The sequence below is a fragment of the Manis pentadactyla genome, chromosome 8 (assembly GCF_030020395.1).
Source record: "Manis pentadactyla isolate mManPen7 chromosome 8, mManPen7.hap1, whole genome shotgun sequence".
In the NCBI taxonomy this organism is placed as follows: Eukaryota; Metazoa; Chordata; class Mammalia; order Pholidota; family Manidae; genus Manis; species Manis pentadactyla.
Genome location: NC_080026.1, coordinates 54,202,943 through 54,220,776, shown reverse-complemented (window position 1 = coordinate 54,220,776; position 17,834 = coordinate 54,202,943). Strand labels below are relative to the sequence as shown.

Sequence of the window (17,834 nt, the reverse complement as noted above, 5' to 3'; positions counted from 1 at the left end):
TGGTGGATGATGTTGATGGGTTTTTGAATGTTGTACCATCCTTGCATTCCTTGGATGAATCCCACTTGATCATGGTGTTTGATCCTCTTGATGTATTTTTGAATTCGGTTTGCTAATATTTTATTGAGTATTTTTGCATCTATGTTCATCAAGGATATTGGTCTGTAGTTTTCTTTTTTTGTGGTGTCTTTGCCTGGTTTTGGTATAGTGATGCTGGCTTCATAGAATGAGTTTGGAAGTATTCCCTCCTCTTTTATTTTGGAAAATTTTAAGGAGAATGGGTATTATATCTTCTCTAAATGTCTGATAAAATTCAGCGGTGAATCCATCTGGTCTGGGGATTTTGTTCTTGGGTAGGTTTTTGATTACCGATTCAATTTCATTGTTGGTAATTGGTCTGTTTAGATTTTCTGTTTCTTCCTTGGTCAGTCTTGGAAGGTTGTGTTTTTCTAGAAAGTTGTTCATTTCTTCTAGGTTATCCAGTTTGTTATCATAGAAATTTTCATAGTATTCTCTAATAATTCTTTGTATTTCTGTGGTGTCCATAGTGATTTTTCTCTTCTCATTTCTGATTCTATTTATGTGTGGAGATTCTGTTTTTTTCTCAATAAGTCTGGCTAGGGGTTTATCTATTTTGTTTTTTTCTCAAAGAATCAGCTCTTGGTTTCATTTATTTTTTCTGTTGTTTTATTCTTCTCGATTTTACTTATTTCTTCTCTGATCTTTATTACGTCCCTACTTCTGCCGACTTTGGGCTTCATTTGTTCTTATTTTTCCAGTCTCAGTAACTGTGAATTTAGACTGTTCATTAGGGATTGTTCTTCCTTTAAATAGGCCTGGATTCCTATATACTTCCCTCTTAGAACTTCCTTCTCTGCATCTCACAGAAATTGGGGCATTGTGCTGTTGTTTTCATTTGTCTCCATACATTGCTTGATCTCTGTTTTAATTTGGTCATTGGTCCATTGATTATTTAGGAGCATGTTGTTAAGCCTCCTTGTGTTTGTGAGCCTTTTTGTTTTATTTGTACAATTTATTTCTAGTTTTATACCCTTGTGATCTGAGAAGTTGATTGGTAGAATTTCAATCTTTTTTAATTTATTGAGGCTCTTTTGTGGCCTAGTATGTGGTCTATTCTTGAAAGTGTTCCATGTGCCCTTGAGAAGAATATGTATCCTGCTGCTTTTGGGTGTAGAGTTCTGTAGATGTCTGTTAGGTCCATCTGTTCTAATGTGTTGTTCAGTGCCTCTTTCTCCTTACTTATTATCTGTCTGGTTGATCTGTCCTTTGGAGTGAGTGAAGTGTTGTAGTGTCCTAGTATGAATGCATTACATTCTATTTCCTCTTTTAATTCTGTTGGTATTTGTTTCACATATATCGGTGCTCCTGTGTTGGGTGCATAGATATTTAGAATGGTTATATCCTATTATTGGATCGACCCCTTTATCATTAAGTAATGTCCTTCCTTGTCTCTTGTGATTTTCTTTGTTTTGAAGTCTATTTTGTTCTGATACAAGTACTGTAACACGTGCTTTTTTCTTCCTATTAGTTGCATGAATTATCTTTTTCCATCCCCTCACTTTTAGTCTCTTTATTTCTTTGGCTTTGAAGTGAGTCTCTTGTAGGGAGAATATAGTTGGGTCTTGTTTTTTTATCCATTCAGTGACCCTATGTATTTTCATCAGTGCATTCAGACCATTTACATTTAGGGTGATTATCAAAAGGTATGTACTTATTGCCATTGCAGTCTTTAGATTCGTGGTTACCAAAGGTTCACGGGTAACTTCCTTACTATCTAAGAATCTAACTATCCTCCCTTAGTATGCTATTATTATAAACACAATCTAAAGGTTCTTTTTTTTCCCCTCCCTTTCTTTCTCCTCAATTCTTTACATATTTGGTATCATATTTTGTACTCCTTGTCTATCCCTTTTTATTATCTCTGGTGACAGGTATTTAACCTTAGAAACACTTTCATCTATAGCAGTCCCTCCAAAATACACTGTAGAGATAGTTTGTAGGAGGTAAATTCTCTCAGCATTTGCTTATCTGGAGATTGTTCAATCCCCCCTTTAAATTTAAATGATAATATTGACTGATAAAGTATTCTTGGTTCAAGGCCCTTCATTGTATTAAATATATCATGCCACTCCCTTCTGGCCTGTCAGGTTTCTGCTGAGAAGTCTGATGATAGATGTTGGGCTTTCCTTTGTATGTGATCATCTCTCTCTGGATGCATTTAATAGTCTGTCCTTACCCTTGATTTTTTCCATTTTAATTATTATATGTCTTGGTGTTGTTCTCCTTGGGTCCCTTGTGTTGGGAGATCTGTGCTCCTCCATGGCCTGAGAGATTATCTCCTTCCCCAAATTGGGGAAGTTTTCAGCAAGTACTTCCTCAAAGACAGTTTCTCTTTGTCTCTTCTTCTCCTGGTACCCCTATAATACAATATTGTTCCGTTTGGATTGTTCACACAGTTCTCTCAGTATTCTTTCATTCTTAGAGTTCGTTTATTCTCTTTGTGCCTCAGCTTCTTTGTATTCCTCTTCCCTAATTTCTATTTCATTTATCTTCTCCTCTACCATATCTAATCTGCTTTTAATACCCTTCATTGTGTTCTTCAGTGATTGGATCTCCTTCCTAAATTCATTCCTGTGTTCTTGAATATTTTTCTGTACCTCCATGAGCATGGTAATGATTTTTATTTTGAAATCTCTTTCAGGAAGTTGCATGAGGTCCATTTCATTAGAATCTTTCTGAGGTGTGTTCATAATTTTGCTTTGAACCAGGTTCCTTTGACATTTCATAATTTTGTCTGTGGTTCCCTCTAGTGTCCAGAAGCTCTACTCTCTGGAGCTGCTCAGCCCCTGGAGGAACGTTGGGTTTCCCAGTTGAGTGGTGTTGATTCTTGGGGGGAGGAATGAGCTGTTTCCTTCTTCCTGGCTGCTATATATGTCTCCACTGCCAGAACCAGTGGGCCAAACATACAAGTGTAAGCCCCTGTGCTTTGTGTTTGTAGCTGCCATAGGCAGGGCTTCCTTCTGGCTGGCCTGATGCCAAGGCAGAGGTTGCCGGTTTGCAAGCCTGCACTAGGTGCAGGCTAGCCTGCAGGAAGACACAGCAGTCTGATTTTCATTGTGGGGAGCCTTGGAGCTGAGTAGCCAGCCAGGGGGATGGAGCATCTCAAGATAGTTTAAGGTCCCAACCTGCTGGGCAGAGTGCACTTGGACAATTTTGTCTACTTGTCCATTCTCCTGAGCAGTAAGCTCTGTGCAATCCTTGCCCCTTTAGCAGCCCTCTTGCTTTTAGTAAGTCTCTCAGACTGCCCCCTCAGGTCAGCCAGATATGAATCCCTGTTTTCCACAAGCAGCTGGAATCTCAGTCTCTTCAGGTATTCCACCTGTCTTAGCTTTCCAACCCCACTAAATCACCACAGAACCATGCAATGTAGGTTTGTGCTTCCAGGGCAGATCTACGGGGCTAGATGTTCAGGAGTCCCAGGCCTCCACTTCCTCCCCACTCTGTTTCTTTTCCTCCTGCTGCTGAGCTGGGGTAGGGGAAGGGCTTGGGTCCTGCCAGGTCACTGCTGTGGTACATTACCCTGTTCTGTGAGGTCTACTCTTTTCTTCAGGTGTAAGCAGTCTGGTGCAGCCTTCTTTCCCATTTCTCTTTCAGGATTAGTTTTATTAATTATATTTTTGTATTATATATGGTTTTTGGAGGAGGTCTCTGTTTCACCTCTCATGCTGCCATATTTAATCCAACTGTGACTGCCCAGTGGATGACTTCTGTGTTGTCCCCTCAGTGATCAAAAGCAGCAGTCAGCAAAGTACAGAACCCTTATTATTAGAGGATGAAGTCCTTATTATCCAGTCTAGCTCCAACAAGTGGCACCAGGAATGCTTGACCCAGTTTCCTGCCACAGAGTTGAAGGAAGGGAGGTGATAGCTGCTTGAAATTGGTTAAAATTGAGAAAATTCACCAGCTGCTTCATCAGTCTCTCTCCTAGACTCTGTGAGTGTTCTGCTAGAACCAGAGTTCCAAAGTCATTGCTTCGGACACCTACCAATTCAATTGTTGTTTTGGTGGAGGGACAGATATCTGGACCTTACTACTCTGCCATCTTCTCTGTCATTTCCTCTGTTGTCTTCTTGTATTTCATATGACAGAGGAGAAGTCTGAGCCAAGAATGATTTTTATTATGTTATAGATTATCTTTTTTCTCTCTCTCTTTCTTTGTCTCATTATTTGTAGATTTTTTTCTTCCTTATCTTTATAATTCTAAAAAATGGCAGAATGTGTCTAGGTGTTAGTTTTTTTAAATCATTTTGCCTGGTATAGGTGTGCTTTTTTGCCTTGAATATTAAATCTTTAATTAAGTCCTAGAAAATCTTTAATTAAGTTCTAGAAAATCTTATTTACTAACATCTTTGATTAATGCTTCTGTTCCAGCTGTTCTGTTACTTGTTCTAGAATAATTATATTTAGAGTTTTTAAATTTTGAGTTACTCCTCCATCCTCTTTTAATTTTTGCAAAATAGTTTGTCTTTAAAAAAAATTTCTGTTGCAGATTTTAGTTCTGTTATTGTATTGTTGGTTACCTCTCATTCTCCTCTTGTGCACCTTTTTTTTAATGTCAGCTCTTTTTAAAAATTTGTCATCTTGTTTTCAACTCATTCTGATGTCTCCAAATCACTTTCAGCAACTCCTCCATGTTTGCATGGACCTAGAATTAATTTTTTTCTAGGGTATCTATATTATTGTATCCCATTGAATTTAAAATACTTTGATATGTTATTTTAAAAAAATCTTACCAGAAGCTTTCAACAGTTTCACATAACTATGTTATAACTGGCACCTGGCTAGCAGCAATTTTAACACCATAAATTGTAAGGTACATCCAGATTTTATTAAATGTTAAAGAGAATGTAAAAACCACAAAAACAAAATTGGATAATAGAATAGAAATAGGATATGTAATATTCAGACTGGTGGTCATCCTTGAATCATCAGGATATTCTGTTTTATTTTTTACTGCCACGTTCATTTGCAAGCTCCATTTTGTTTATTTTTAAAAATGTGTTAGTGGGACATACCATAGCAGAAAGAGATCTTGCAAGCATTTGGGAAATAGGCTCAGTCAACCTCGGGGAAGTTGGCAGTGAACCCAGGAGTATCTGTTATGTCTGTTCCTTCACTGGGCTGCACTAGAGAAAGCACTCACCCAGGAGACTCGGGGAAACCACTGGAGGCCTAAGCCTGGAACAGAAACTGGCAAGCTTTGGGGTAGCAGTGGATATGGCATGAAGAACATGCAAGCACTGACCAAGGCCATGTGTTCCTTGCCAAAAAAGAAAACTAAAACATACTTAGAAGTTTAGATGTCATTCATTCAACACAGATTTTTTGAGCACCTGTTGTATGTAGGCATTGTAATAATAAGCAGTCAAGATTCAAACATAAGGTATGTCCCCTGTCTTTAAAGAATTTGCAGTCTGCAGGTGATAAAGACTTCCAAATCAGTGGTCCCATTGACTTGTAAGGAAAAGTCGTTAGCAAAGTCAGGGAAAGACAAGTAGTTTGCATTATCTGAGAGACTTGGTTTGTTTCTGATCTCCGGGCTTATAAGTAACCTGTTTCATTGTCAACCTCATAATAAAGTTGAAGATGTACATGTATTAGGACATAAATATAAATACTAAATGTAAATTTAATGTTTATGTTTAAATCCAGAGTCATAGGGTTTTCATTCTTCTGAAGCAAATAACCTGCTTCTTATATGTTTACTGCTTAAATTAATAATACTCTAGCAGGCTAAGGATTCATTTGGCTTTGAAAATTTCACCTATTTCCATTTAATATTTTATGTGTCCACTTTTTTTTTTGTAAGCCATTTAGGATGGAACATTTCATGCATAGAACAGAATTGAGTGATTCAGACACCCGGCCTTGTGTTGGGGAAGTGAAGATTTTCGGTGTATCGAAGAATAGTTACCACAGTCTATACCCTGGAAGGAAATGGAATGTGGCCAATGTTTGGTATTACAATAAGACTCAGAATTGTCTACTTCAAAATCCATTTTGGAGTAATGGATAAGAAGTCCTGGAAGTCAGAAGATAAGAATTCTAGCCCCAACTCTACTAGCTGGGTGACCATAATCACTTAACTATTATGGTATCAGTTTTCTATAGAATGAAAATATTTAATACAAGGGACCACTATGAAGAACTATGATAACATGTGTCCCCTATCTTCTCTGGGCCTCATTCCGATCAGATGAAGGGTTCTGGAGGAGATTTTTCTCCGGGACATAATTTCTTGAAATCTTGTTTTTATCTTTAAATCAATATTTCTGCAAACATACTTTTTTAGGTGTATGAAAGAACATTCCTTATTGGAATAGTTATGGCAGACAAGGCAGAGTTGATAAGAGGTCCAGCACTGCTCAGGAGATATGCCTGAGGCCTGCTATTTACTCAGCCTCACAAACTCCAGCTGCATATCAAGACTATCCCACAGCCTTGCATAATTATCAAAAGTAAGTGGGGCAGTAAGTGGTTAATTTTATGGTAACTATTTGGGGGCTGCCAGATATAGGAAGGAAGGCTTTCGTTTAGTTCCATAGCAACAGCTTGGTGCCCACACAGCTCCCCATGGGGTCAAGACATGTAGACTCATTCAGCATGTGAGCTTCCAGAGGAATCCCAAAGTAGATCCCTCTGCTGCAGGGAAAGAGCTGTCTGGTACTGCTGTGTGAGCCCCTGGCCCTGAGGTCACAACAGTGCAGGGAAAGAACAGGCAGTAGCCTTAACCTTTGTGGACGATTTCTTGGGCTCAGAGGCAATGCATTAGTAAGAGTGTGGCAAGAGAAGCAGACTGAAGCAATGCAATGTGACATGCCAGTATATCCAGCATCCCAAACACACTGAATGATCAGGAGTCAAAAAGAGAAATGACAAGAAGTGAGGCAGGTCTGGGCAGGAGCCTGTCATTGGTTCCTGTAAATCTGCTCATAAGAAAGCGGTGTGGTGATGGAAGGCCCAAGTGGAAGAGAAGACATTTGGCATGGTCATCCTCCTAGATCCATATTGCACAGGCTTTTTTGTTAAAAATAAACAAACAGATGTTCACAATGTTCTCAAAAGAGAACAGAAGTTATTATTTTAAAAAGAACAACAGATGGTTGGGGAACTGGGAAGGGCAAAGAACATTAATGCCAGAGATAAAAGGTCTGTGACAGCAAACTGCTCACGTTTACTCTGATGGGAAGGAGTCAGATGGGCACTGCAGAGTAAGACAGGAATAAAGCACGTGAAGAGGAAACAACATCTGAAAATTGTTTAAAATTAAATAATAATCAGAGGTTCTAAAATGAATGAATGAAAGAAAGGGGGCATTACGATTAGCATCTATAGTGTTGTGGGGAGGTACAGGGAGGGCTGTACAACACAGAAAAGACAGGTGGTGATTATACAGCATCTTGCTACGCTGATGGACAGTGACTGTAGTGGGGTGTGTGTGGGGGACTTGGTGAGGGGGGAGCCTGGTAAACATAGTGTTCTTCACGTAATTGTAGATTAATGATAGCAAAAATAATAAACAAACAAATAAATAAAATGAACGAATGTATTGAATTTGGTACAAAATGTCATTATCTTTTGTTATTAAAAAGCATACAAAGAGTTGAAAGAAAAAAATGGGGAAATGTTTTAGTACAATCCAAAATATTATAAATGTAGCCATACTGCCAGGTCAGGAAGCTGTCAAGGTTAATAATGTGTTATTCAGGGTAAAGCTAAGCTGTTGTAACAGAGCCCCTGAGTACAATGGCTTAAAGCATATACACATTTCTCTTTCTACATGGCAGTCTTGAGGTGAACAGTCTGTGTCACTGGGGTAAATTTGTTAAACAGGAACCCAAATTTCTTCTGAGCTGTACTGGTCCATCCCTCAGACTTACCATCTGGTGACTATTAGTGATACCTGGTATTTTTCTCTTAAAGACTCCTTGTTTAGTCTAATATTCTTGGGAAGGGTTGGGGGAAATTGTTAAACACATTTGCAAATGCCTTATTAAAAATAAGATGCTTTTCAGAAAGGAGAGAATGGTGGTTGCCAGGTGCTGGGACTGGGGAGATGGGGACAGGTAGGTATTGTTTAATGGGGACAGTTTCAGTTTTATAAGATTAAAACATTCTGGAGATCTGTTTTTTTGCAATAATGTGAATATACTTGACATGACTGATATGTACACTTAGAAACGGTTAAGACTGTAAATTTTGCTGGTTTTTTTTACAATTAAACAAAGAAATTTTTTAAAAAAGATGTTTTTATATTATCATGTGCTTTAATTACATTTTCATCAAAACATTGGAGCTGAAGATTTAGAAAATTGAAAAATTGGAAAATGTCTCCCATGTAGCCTAATTATCAACATCAGGCTAAATGATTAACTAAATCAGCCTTACTTTCTGTCATAAAAAAAAATTGGACTTCATTTTCAATTCATTGTCAACAGTTTGAGGAACAGTAGAAAAAACCACTGAGAGATAAATAACGCAACGAATCTTGTAAGCGCAGTTGTCAAGATTACAATGCTGCTGTGCTAATTAAATTTCTCATTAAGTAAGTTTTTCTGATTTTTGCAGTAAAGTATGTAACTACAACTTTTAGCTATTCATGAAGCAAGGGGGATAATAAAAGAAATGGTATTTCTTTCATAAATGTGTGTATGTGTACTGAATTCTGGTGTCTGGAAATAATTAAATAAAAATCATGTATAAGATTAAGAAAAAATTCCATTAATTTTGACAGACATACTGACTGAGCTTTTTCAAAGTATTTAATGAAAGAGTAAAGACTGCTAAAAATTAATTGGTTTTGTGTCTACTATAAATTTTAGTTTTTTGCTAACATAAAATAGTACATACTAAATATTTTATAAGACAAAATAAGATTGCAACTGGTATATTCTATATATTTCTAGATAATTTATAAATATATATATTTATATATAAACATACATGTTTAATATGTTTGAAATAACCTTTTGTGTAAGATGCACCAAATCTAAAAGAAATTATGTAAAACGATTACCACAGGTTTTATCTAGTGAAACTTGAAAATTGTGATTGCCTGGGAAAGCGTTTCTGTTATCGGCCTGTGCTGCTTTCGTTGCTCAGGGGTGCTTTTTCAATCAGCTAACTCATTCAAAGGACATTTCTTGAGGATAGTTGAAAAGAATTGCTTATGTTTTAAACAAGGCAACAAAAAAGCCAGTTAGGAGGTTAATATTTCTAACTGATGCTCTGATTGCCCATTAATCTCCCTAATGAGTAACTCATTCTTTTGACAGTAACTTAAGAATGGAAAAGGGGAAGCCAGCAACTGCAAACTGGCATGACTGTCAGCCCCAGTACCCTATAGCACATGTATCTCATTTCACCATGTCCCGGCTAGGGCCAAATGTCCTGTTCCCTATGCCACAGTACACCTTTAGCAGAACAATAAATAAGACAAGAAAAGATAGGAGGTTTTAGGGTGGGACGGTGGGAGTACACTGCCTTGATGAAGCACCCCATAAGGGATTGCCCCAAATAATATTTCAAACTCTCTGTTTGGAGCCCTGGAGATTTGTTACACTCTGGGTCCATGAACTTTTGTAAGATTTAGCGTGTGTGAGGGAGTACTTTTCTTTTGAAAAGTGGGAGAAGGGTGCTTCTCCCACTTTTCTGCTTCACAAGCAGAAGTGACACAAGCAACCATGTGCTATTAGGAAGGAGTACATATGGAAGGTGAAGACTGAAATGCACTACAAGCATCCATTTCCATTTCCATGAAGCACTTGGATACCTTCACGTGCATGGGTACTTCTGCTGGAGGACCGCTATGCTAAGTCATTCATCAGCTTGAATTCTTTCCCTCCCCTCTCCAGTGAGCCGCTGGCCTGATTATTTCCATCTTTTCTCATTCCTGTGGGTGACATTTAATATTACTCAAACTCACAGTCTAGCAAAACTGTTCATTCAGTGCTTACTACCTGCCATGTGCCAGGTCCTGGGCTACAAGATGCAGGGGAAAGACAAGTCCCTGACCTTGGTGGGCTCTGCCTAGCAGAGGCAGCTGACCCTGTGCAGCTCGAATCCAGGGAAGAGTGTGAGAAGCTTACAGCAGGAGCAAGAATAAGCTCAGAAAGGAGAGATGAAGCCTGTGAAGGTTGTGCTCGGCTAGGAAAGGCCTCACAAAGGAGGAGACAGACCTGGAAGGATGACTGGATGTGCCCCCTTCTCTAGGGCAAAGAACCTGTCCAACTTCAGAAACATTTGAAATGACTGTAAAAAAGGAAGACTGCTCAGGGAGGGATGGGTGTGCGATGCATGTGGGAAGAGTGGCCAGAGAGCAGCTGGTTACCTGCTGACACTGACATTAACACTTGGCTTCCTTGTATTTGCATATTCCAGGAGCAGCAGTCACATAGCAGAGAACAGAGTCCTATAGCACAGAAAGACAATGTTTTGATTGCCTAGCACAGTGGTTCCCAGCCTCAGCTCTACATTAGGCTGATCTAGGGGGAAACTAATACAGATAACTGGGAACGTCCACCTCTGCCACTACTGATTTAGTCTGGGATGGGGTCCAGGAAGCACTCATTTTAAAAAGCATCCTCGATGAATCTAATGTGCATCTGGAGTTGAGACACAGGGCTGGAACATGTTGGGGAAAACCAGGTCAGGGGAAAGAAATGTTCCCAGCAATAGCTGTGAACTTGAGGGCAGCATGAAGGTTTTGCACACCCAGGAAGTGGTCTGGAGAAGAACGTAGCCATTCTTGGTTTTGGCCACTTGTCACTTAGGAAATTTCGAAATTAGATAATTCAGTGCTGACCATAATACCACTTCATTGTTCATACTGAGTACTCAACTCAAAAGGTCTCTTTACCCTCTCTACAATTACTGTGTATAAAGCTAATCTTTCTCCATTTCTGGTGGCTTAGCTTGCAAAGACATGATGACTTTGTCTATCTGCCACTGTAGTTTCCTGGAACACCCAGACTTCCAAAGGATTTGCAAGTGTGCCTTGGTGGGCCCCCAAGCGTTGCTGCTGCACTGCCGCCTTACCGGTGGGGAAGTCTGCACTGCCAGAGGGACGTCAAGGCCCTTGGGAAATCCTTCATGAGGGATTCTCATTGACAAATCGCAACCACCTTAAAAAGAATGATGGCCTGTTGGTTGCCCAAGTATTGAGTTATTAATTAATGAATCCAAAAAGGCAAAAACTCTGTCTCCTCTCCTGATTCCATCTGAAACACAAAAATGCCTCAAACAGGGTGGTACAACCATTGCATAAGCTCCTGGGCATTTGAGAAAGTTTAAGGACACAGTTGGGCACACTCAATGCCTTCTTGTCAAAGAAACTGGGTGAATTTCTGTTATCTTGGTAATAATTAGCAACATCTCCTTAAAATATAAGTTTTGAACTTTGTATCATTTAGATTTGTTTCTTTTCACTTATGGCTGTAGTGAGCTCATCTCTATAGCTTCTTATATCATGAGCAAACATGAACCAGGTACACAGCAGGAAAAAATGCCAAACCAAATGTATGCATCTAAAACTAAAGCACTGCCAAGCATTTCTATGTTACTAGCCACACGGCACAGAGTTTGCCTGCCCGTTCATATTGTCTACTATTAGCCTTTCCAGTAAAAGCATCTTCAATTGTTTTAGACTTTTTAAACTACTGATGACTCTTTACCTATAATCCAATGATTCTCAACTGACAGTTAGTAGAATCCTCCATGGACCTTTTAAAAAATACAGATATCCAGGTCTTAACACAGACCTTTACAACCTGAAACTCTGGGGTTAGGGCTGAAAATGTATGCATTTAAAAAATACCTACTGGGGATTCTGAAGTAATCTCCTAGGTAAAAACTTGCTAAATCACTTAGTTTCCTAATCCATTCATCACTCACCTCTAATTGAGTCAACCTTAATTCCTCATCTCAAATTCACCTTCCACCCAGCAAGCCAGTCTCTAATTCTGTGAGAGAGGCAAATACTAACCCAAATGAGAGTTTTTAAATATAAGGGAAACTTTAAGTGACTACATTTGTGGTTAACCAAAGAAACTGGCTATTCTTTGAAATAAAAACAAAACAAAACCAGGGATTTTTTTTTCTTTTACAAGTTAAGTTTAATCGATAATTCAGCTTCAGAAATAAAAATAACTTCTAAAATGAGAGTATAAACATGTTTGTTAAGTGTTTTGCAGAGTTGATTTCCTTTCTACATTTATTAGCAGATCATACCGATCCAGTCTCTAGCCTGAATATTATAAATAAACTTAAATTTTAGGTAAATACACTGCCTACACCCATCCAACACCACCACAAATCTGCTTAGCAGCCTCAAAGGCAGAACAACTTCCAGGATTTTCCTTAACATTTATGGCTGGAATATAGCACCTGCTTGAAATAAAATAAGGGGTCAAAGTTTACCTAAACAGCACCCCAAAAGTGTCTGGCATTAAACTCAAGGACTCAAATATTTCAGGAATTTGCAAACTACCAACTACTTAATAATAAAGCAAATTAATGAAATGTATAAAGGTTGAAGGTTCTAAAGGGGCCAATGTAGTAGAAGTATTAGTTTACCAGTTATGAATGGAAAATATCACACTTCCTGCTGTTGGTGGAAATCTATAAAAATCTAAGGAAACAGATTGTAGGTAATGGGCACATTACTGCTTTTCTAGTAATACTTTAATTGCTGTTCACAACTGTTTTCATTTGTTTCTAATTCATTTCCTGATCATTAAGAACTCAGATATAGAAAGAATTCCTGCTTTATTCTCTACAAGCTGCCAAAGAGATGGGAAAACAGAGCAGGGTGGGGAGGGGTGTGATTATAGCATAGGGTAGCATGAGCAGAAAATGAATGAACATTGAGATCAAGCCGATCCTGGGACCATATGTGGTGTCCTTGGCAACAGGGCTGCAGGTGCAGCCAGAGCCTGGCTCAGAACCTGCTAGGAGGCACCACCCCAGGCACAGTGCTGAACACATACCGAGGGCCAGCAAAAACATCTAGTAGTTTCTACTCCACAAATGAAGTCACTCCCAAATACGTAAAGGTTCTGCAATGGAAGATCTTACCTCTACTGTTGTTGAGATTAGTATTGTTCATTACAGTAAAGGAGAAGCTCTTCCTGGACAGCTAGAAGGATACCACTTTCTGATTTGTGCCCTGTTATGAATTATTACTACAGACATCTGTTTATTTAAAGACAGAGCACTTATATATGGTCATTTCTTGAGAACCTGTACTAACAAGCTCTAGAAAAAGCACAGAATAAATAATCCTTTACCTACTACTTTACCTACTACTTCTGTCTTCCTCTCTGGCAATAACAGACTTCTGTATTTCCTGAGGTCCCTACTTTGGAGAATAACTAAGGCATTGAAACCCACTAATTTGACTACATAGTCCTAAATAATGCAGAGCAGACTATAATCTCTATATTAACATTAAGTACTGAAGATCTTTCAGGTAGTCTGTTTCTAGTCCCTGAAGTTCCATCTCACAATATTAAATTTAACTAAGAAGATGATAGTACTATTTATACTTAAATATAGCTAATCTTTGGATAAGCAAGAAAGTAAAACACTAACATCCCAAATATATTACCCTAGGTATAAATCACATAAGCATATTAGATTTGAAGAATATTTTTTAAAATATCAAACATTTTATGAAACTTGTGAATTTTTTTTTTTCTGGTCTTGGGTGTTTTGTAATTTCCAGTTTTTTTCACTTTTCTTGTATTTCTTGATCCTCCAAATTTCATATTACTCAAGTAATTTGCTTTGTTTTATCAAAAAAACAAACAAAAACCTGATTATTTCAATGCATTTAGATAAAAATTCAGAAATAACCCGATTTATGAAGCACACTATGTCATAATTTCAGAAACTTAATTTCAGCCATGTTACATTGCTGGCAATTACTGAACTGCAAAATATTTTTTCTCTTTCTTAACTTATTAAACCTTGTCAAAGTTTCCAAGAAACAAACAGTGATTTCAGCTTTTATTGCGTTCTGATGGGACACTGATTACAGACCCTCGGCATCACAGATCACTCTCCCCATAGAGTGCAGAGGAGAAGGCGGCGTAATCCAGGGCGCCCGGCACACTGCCTGGGCCTGAGTAGGCCGGCATCCTTTTGATGCAGTACTGGGCCTGGTCTGGGGGCAGCTCCCGGCGCAGCTCCTCTGCCAGGATGTATGGCTGGAAAACATACACAAGTGTTTACATAACCGATCACAGAAAACACTAGAACATAAATGCTTTTAATTACTTATACATTGCTGCACTTGTTTCATTTTAAGAAAGGATTAAAGGCAGGGAGTCTAATGGGCAGAGGACAGGCAAAAAAAGGCTGAGTTTTACTCGTAAGAGCATATCTGTGAGGTGATTTGGCCAGCAAGAACATTATTACAAAAGCACAGGAACACAGGCATCAATATTTCTCAGATGGAACCATAAGGCAAGTGAAAAATACTATGGTCTCAATTTCACACCAGAAATATAAAGGATAGTTGGTTTCTATCATACACTGTTGAGAACATAGGAATATTTAACTTAACATAATCAATGTATTTTTTTTTTTTAATGTATGTGATATCTGCTTTTAGAAAATGGAGTCATTTTTCCTATTCAGTTCGTTAAAAAAGTAGAAATATGTTGCCTCTGGAGAAAACCTCTTTCTAAAACAAAGTAAAGCGGACCTTTAACAATGGAGTCTTTTTTTTTAATTGTCAAATGTCTAACAGAAAATAGGATAATTCTGGTAAAACAAACTGGTGGGTAAGAGTGAAAATAAATAAACAGCAAACACCATATTGTAATTTAGAGTGGAAACTTTTGGGGGGCTAAATGGGCCACGGTTTAATACCTCCCACACGGGGCGGGCTCTCTCTTCCCTCCACCCCCTCCCCGAGGTAAAGGATTCATTTTAAAACAAATGTATTTTCCTTTTAAGATGGTTTGCCTTGTCTGATGCTTTAAGGAAATAAACATGGCTCTGCTGATGTGTTTTACCATTCCTAACTTCCTCTTTCCTCTCAGCTAGAACACAGGATAAAGAATCATATCCCAAATTGAATCTGTACCATATTGAGATGTTACATTGTTACGGGAATGAGATTTAAAAATTCTGAACATGCAGTTAAACTCCACTTAATTTCTAGGTTACACGTAATGAAAAGCTTGCAAATTTTTTAAATGACGAATGGCTATATTAAACTTTGCTCCAGTGGCTGGGCACAAAGTCAGGGTCACTGATCCTTAGGAGAAGGTTCACAGTTCCACAATATCTGAACTGCATGGTTTCTCTTTTCTGAGTCATAGCCACCAACGCAGAATGTAAAATAGGGCTGAACCACTGAAATTCAGAAAAAACTCTACAGAAAACATATTCCTTGTTCCTTCTAGAAACCACTGTGGAGCCTGGGAAGAAATGCCACAGACAGAATGTCAGCACTTTCTCTGCTCGGTGTACACCTTTGTCATGTTTACAGACTGCTTTCTGAACTCAGTGCTGATGTGGTACAAAATGCACTACCATCAAAATGGTTTTTATTTGCAGCACTGTTTCTCTTCCTGTTAGAATAATGCAGTGGACTGCTGCCAAAGTAGAACATTTGTCAATGCAGACCTTGTCTGAAGCCAGGATGCGGAAGGAGGCAATGACCTGCTCAGCCGTGTCAGTGTCAGCTGTCTCTCTAGTCATGAAGTCGATGAAGGACTGGAAGGTGACAGTGCCCTGTCCATTGGGATCCACCAGGGTCATAATGCGAGCAAATTCAGCTTCACCCTGAGTAAAGGTTGCAAAGAAACATTTATTTCAATGGTACACAACTCCCTATAGTGCCATTCCTCTGCTTTTACTTACTGACATGCAAGTTCCTTATTATCTGAAAACTTAAATATTCCCTGCATTGCCCTACAATCTTTGGAACAGATTCCCCTACAGGAAACTTAAGTTATTGCCATCTTCTGACTTTAAAAGTTGCTGTGGCCTCAAGCCAGAAGCTCCTGAATGTTAGAATTCCTTCCTAGATGACCCATATTGCCTTCAGGCCTTCACGTAATTAGGTAAAAAGAATCAAGAGAGAGAGACTGGGGCCTTTTCTCAGATTAAGAAGAAAACTGCTAAACAGAAGACAGGTCGGAAGATGGCTTTTGTGATTTTCTATTTAAGGTCTGAGAGGAATCAGAGCACCTCATGGTGCGAAATACACATTAATGAGTACAGAGAAGTGAGGATGCACTGGTGCTCTCCCCACCCACAAGGAAATGTAAGACCTTCTCAGCTCCTTCATTACTAAGCACTTTTCACCTCTGAAGATATTAGAGGAAAATGTATTTTAAATTGTCAGGATACCAAAAGCCATTAAAGTGTTTACTTTAAATGGATGAACTGTATGGTATGTGAATTATATTTAAATAAGCCATTCATCTCGTATAATATAAATCAAAATATCAAGTCTTGGTAAAATTTTAACTTCTTTCTCACCAAATCATAACCCATGGAAATCAAGCAGGCTCTGAAATCCTCATGATCCATCAGGCCATTCTTCCTCTGCCAATAAACACAAAGAACAGAGAAGCTCAGAATTAGAGGCAAAAAAATGAGCAACTCTACTTGCCCAAGTGAACAAAATCTAGTAAGAGATGGGCCACCCCGAGCTCTGCCAAGGAGACTGCAAAAGTCACCACTGTCTTACAGGAATGGTGGAGCCAACACAGGGATGCTATAAAATAATTTCTTAAAAAGGGAAAAAGGGGAAGGGAGTTGATAAACACCAGACAAAAGTGAAAGGAGACCACCCTATTAAAGTAAGTAAGCAGCGGCAGGAAGTGCCATCAAAAATGACCTGCCACCCACCAATGACAGAACAAATGGTAAGTGTTCTGAGACATTAGTATGATCTCATGGCCCGAGGTAGTTTTCGTTTTGTAAAGCTCCATCTAAGACAACAGCATTCTTAGAATGCAAACAACAGGACAGTTACCCCACAACCACTCTCAGGCTCTTGGGCCAGGATGCAGTCAGTGACCCCTCTGTGCGGGCAACTCAGCTTCCCCCGAAAATCCAATGAGGGTCTATGTAGAGCAGAGTGCATGAAGGCCTGAGCAGACAGTGGCTTTCCCAGATGAGGAACGGCCAGGCCGGGCAAAACAGCCACCCAAACTCTTAGCTACAGAGGTTTCAATGCAAAGCCCTCGATGTCATGGGAGGTGCAGGGCTGTGCTGAAGATTTCCTTGCGGGTTTTGAGAGGACAGCTAAGGTTCAAGCATCAATATGAATTTAAAGATAAGAAAACACTTATTATCTGTCAAGCCAATTATTAAATGGAAGGTTATTTTCTGGTGTTTTCAGTTGCCCATGAAATAGCCCAGTCCCTAAAGCTAACATCAGAAGTTCTTTTCTATGGATGGGAACCTGATGTGTCTGTTCTCACATCTGTGTCTGGCCCACAGTCGCTGCCCACAGCCTCTCAGCAATACTGCCTGAAGCAACGCTTCCCTACTTCACTGATGTCTAGCCCCCATTGACTTCCCTCAGTGTTCCTGCTCTGGCCTTTCTGCCTCCTTTAATGTCGCCAGTTCCCTAAGACCTGGATCCTTCTTTCTTCTTACTCTCCAGACCCTCTTGCCAGAAAAGGACAATTATGTGCCTCAGCCCAGAAGGCAAAGGTCCTTTCCTCTCACTTCTTTCTCTAAGAGCCTTCTATCTTGACCCCTTGCTTGCCTGCTCTCCCCTCTTC

The 17,834-nt window shown here is 39.1% G+C and overlaps 1 protein-coding gene across 1 annotated transcript in view; it reads right to left on the bottom strand.

The window, feature by feature from the left end:
• Positions 1–14,075: 14,075 nt before the first annotated feature.
• The window catches only part of ACTN2 (actinin alpha 2), a 69,937-nt gene continuing 66,178 nt past the window's right edge, over positions 14,076–17,834 (bottom strand). The window contains exons 19-21 of the mRNA XM_036919331.2: positions 16,579–16,644; positions 15,718–15,876; positions 14,076–14,288 (exon numbers count right to left, since the gene is read on the bottom strand). Coding sequence (XP_036775226.1) covers positions 14,130–14,288; positions 15,718–15,876; positions 16,579–16,644 — 384 coding nt within the window. The 3' untranslated portion in view covers positions 14,076–14,129. The remainder of the gene's footprint in view (positions 14,289–15,717; positions 15,877–16,578; positions 16,645–17,834) is intronic.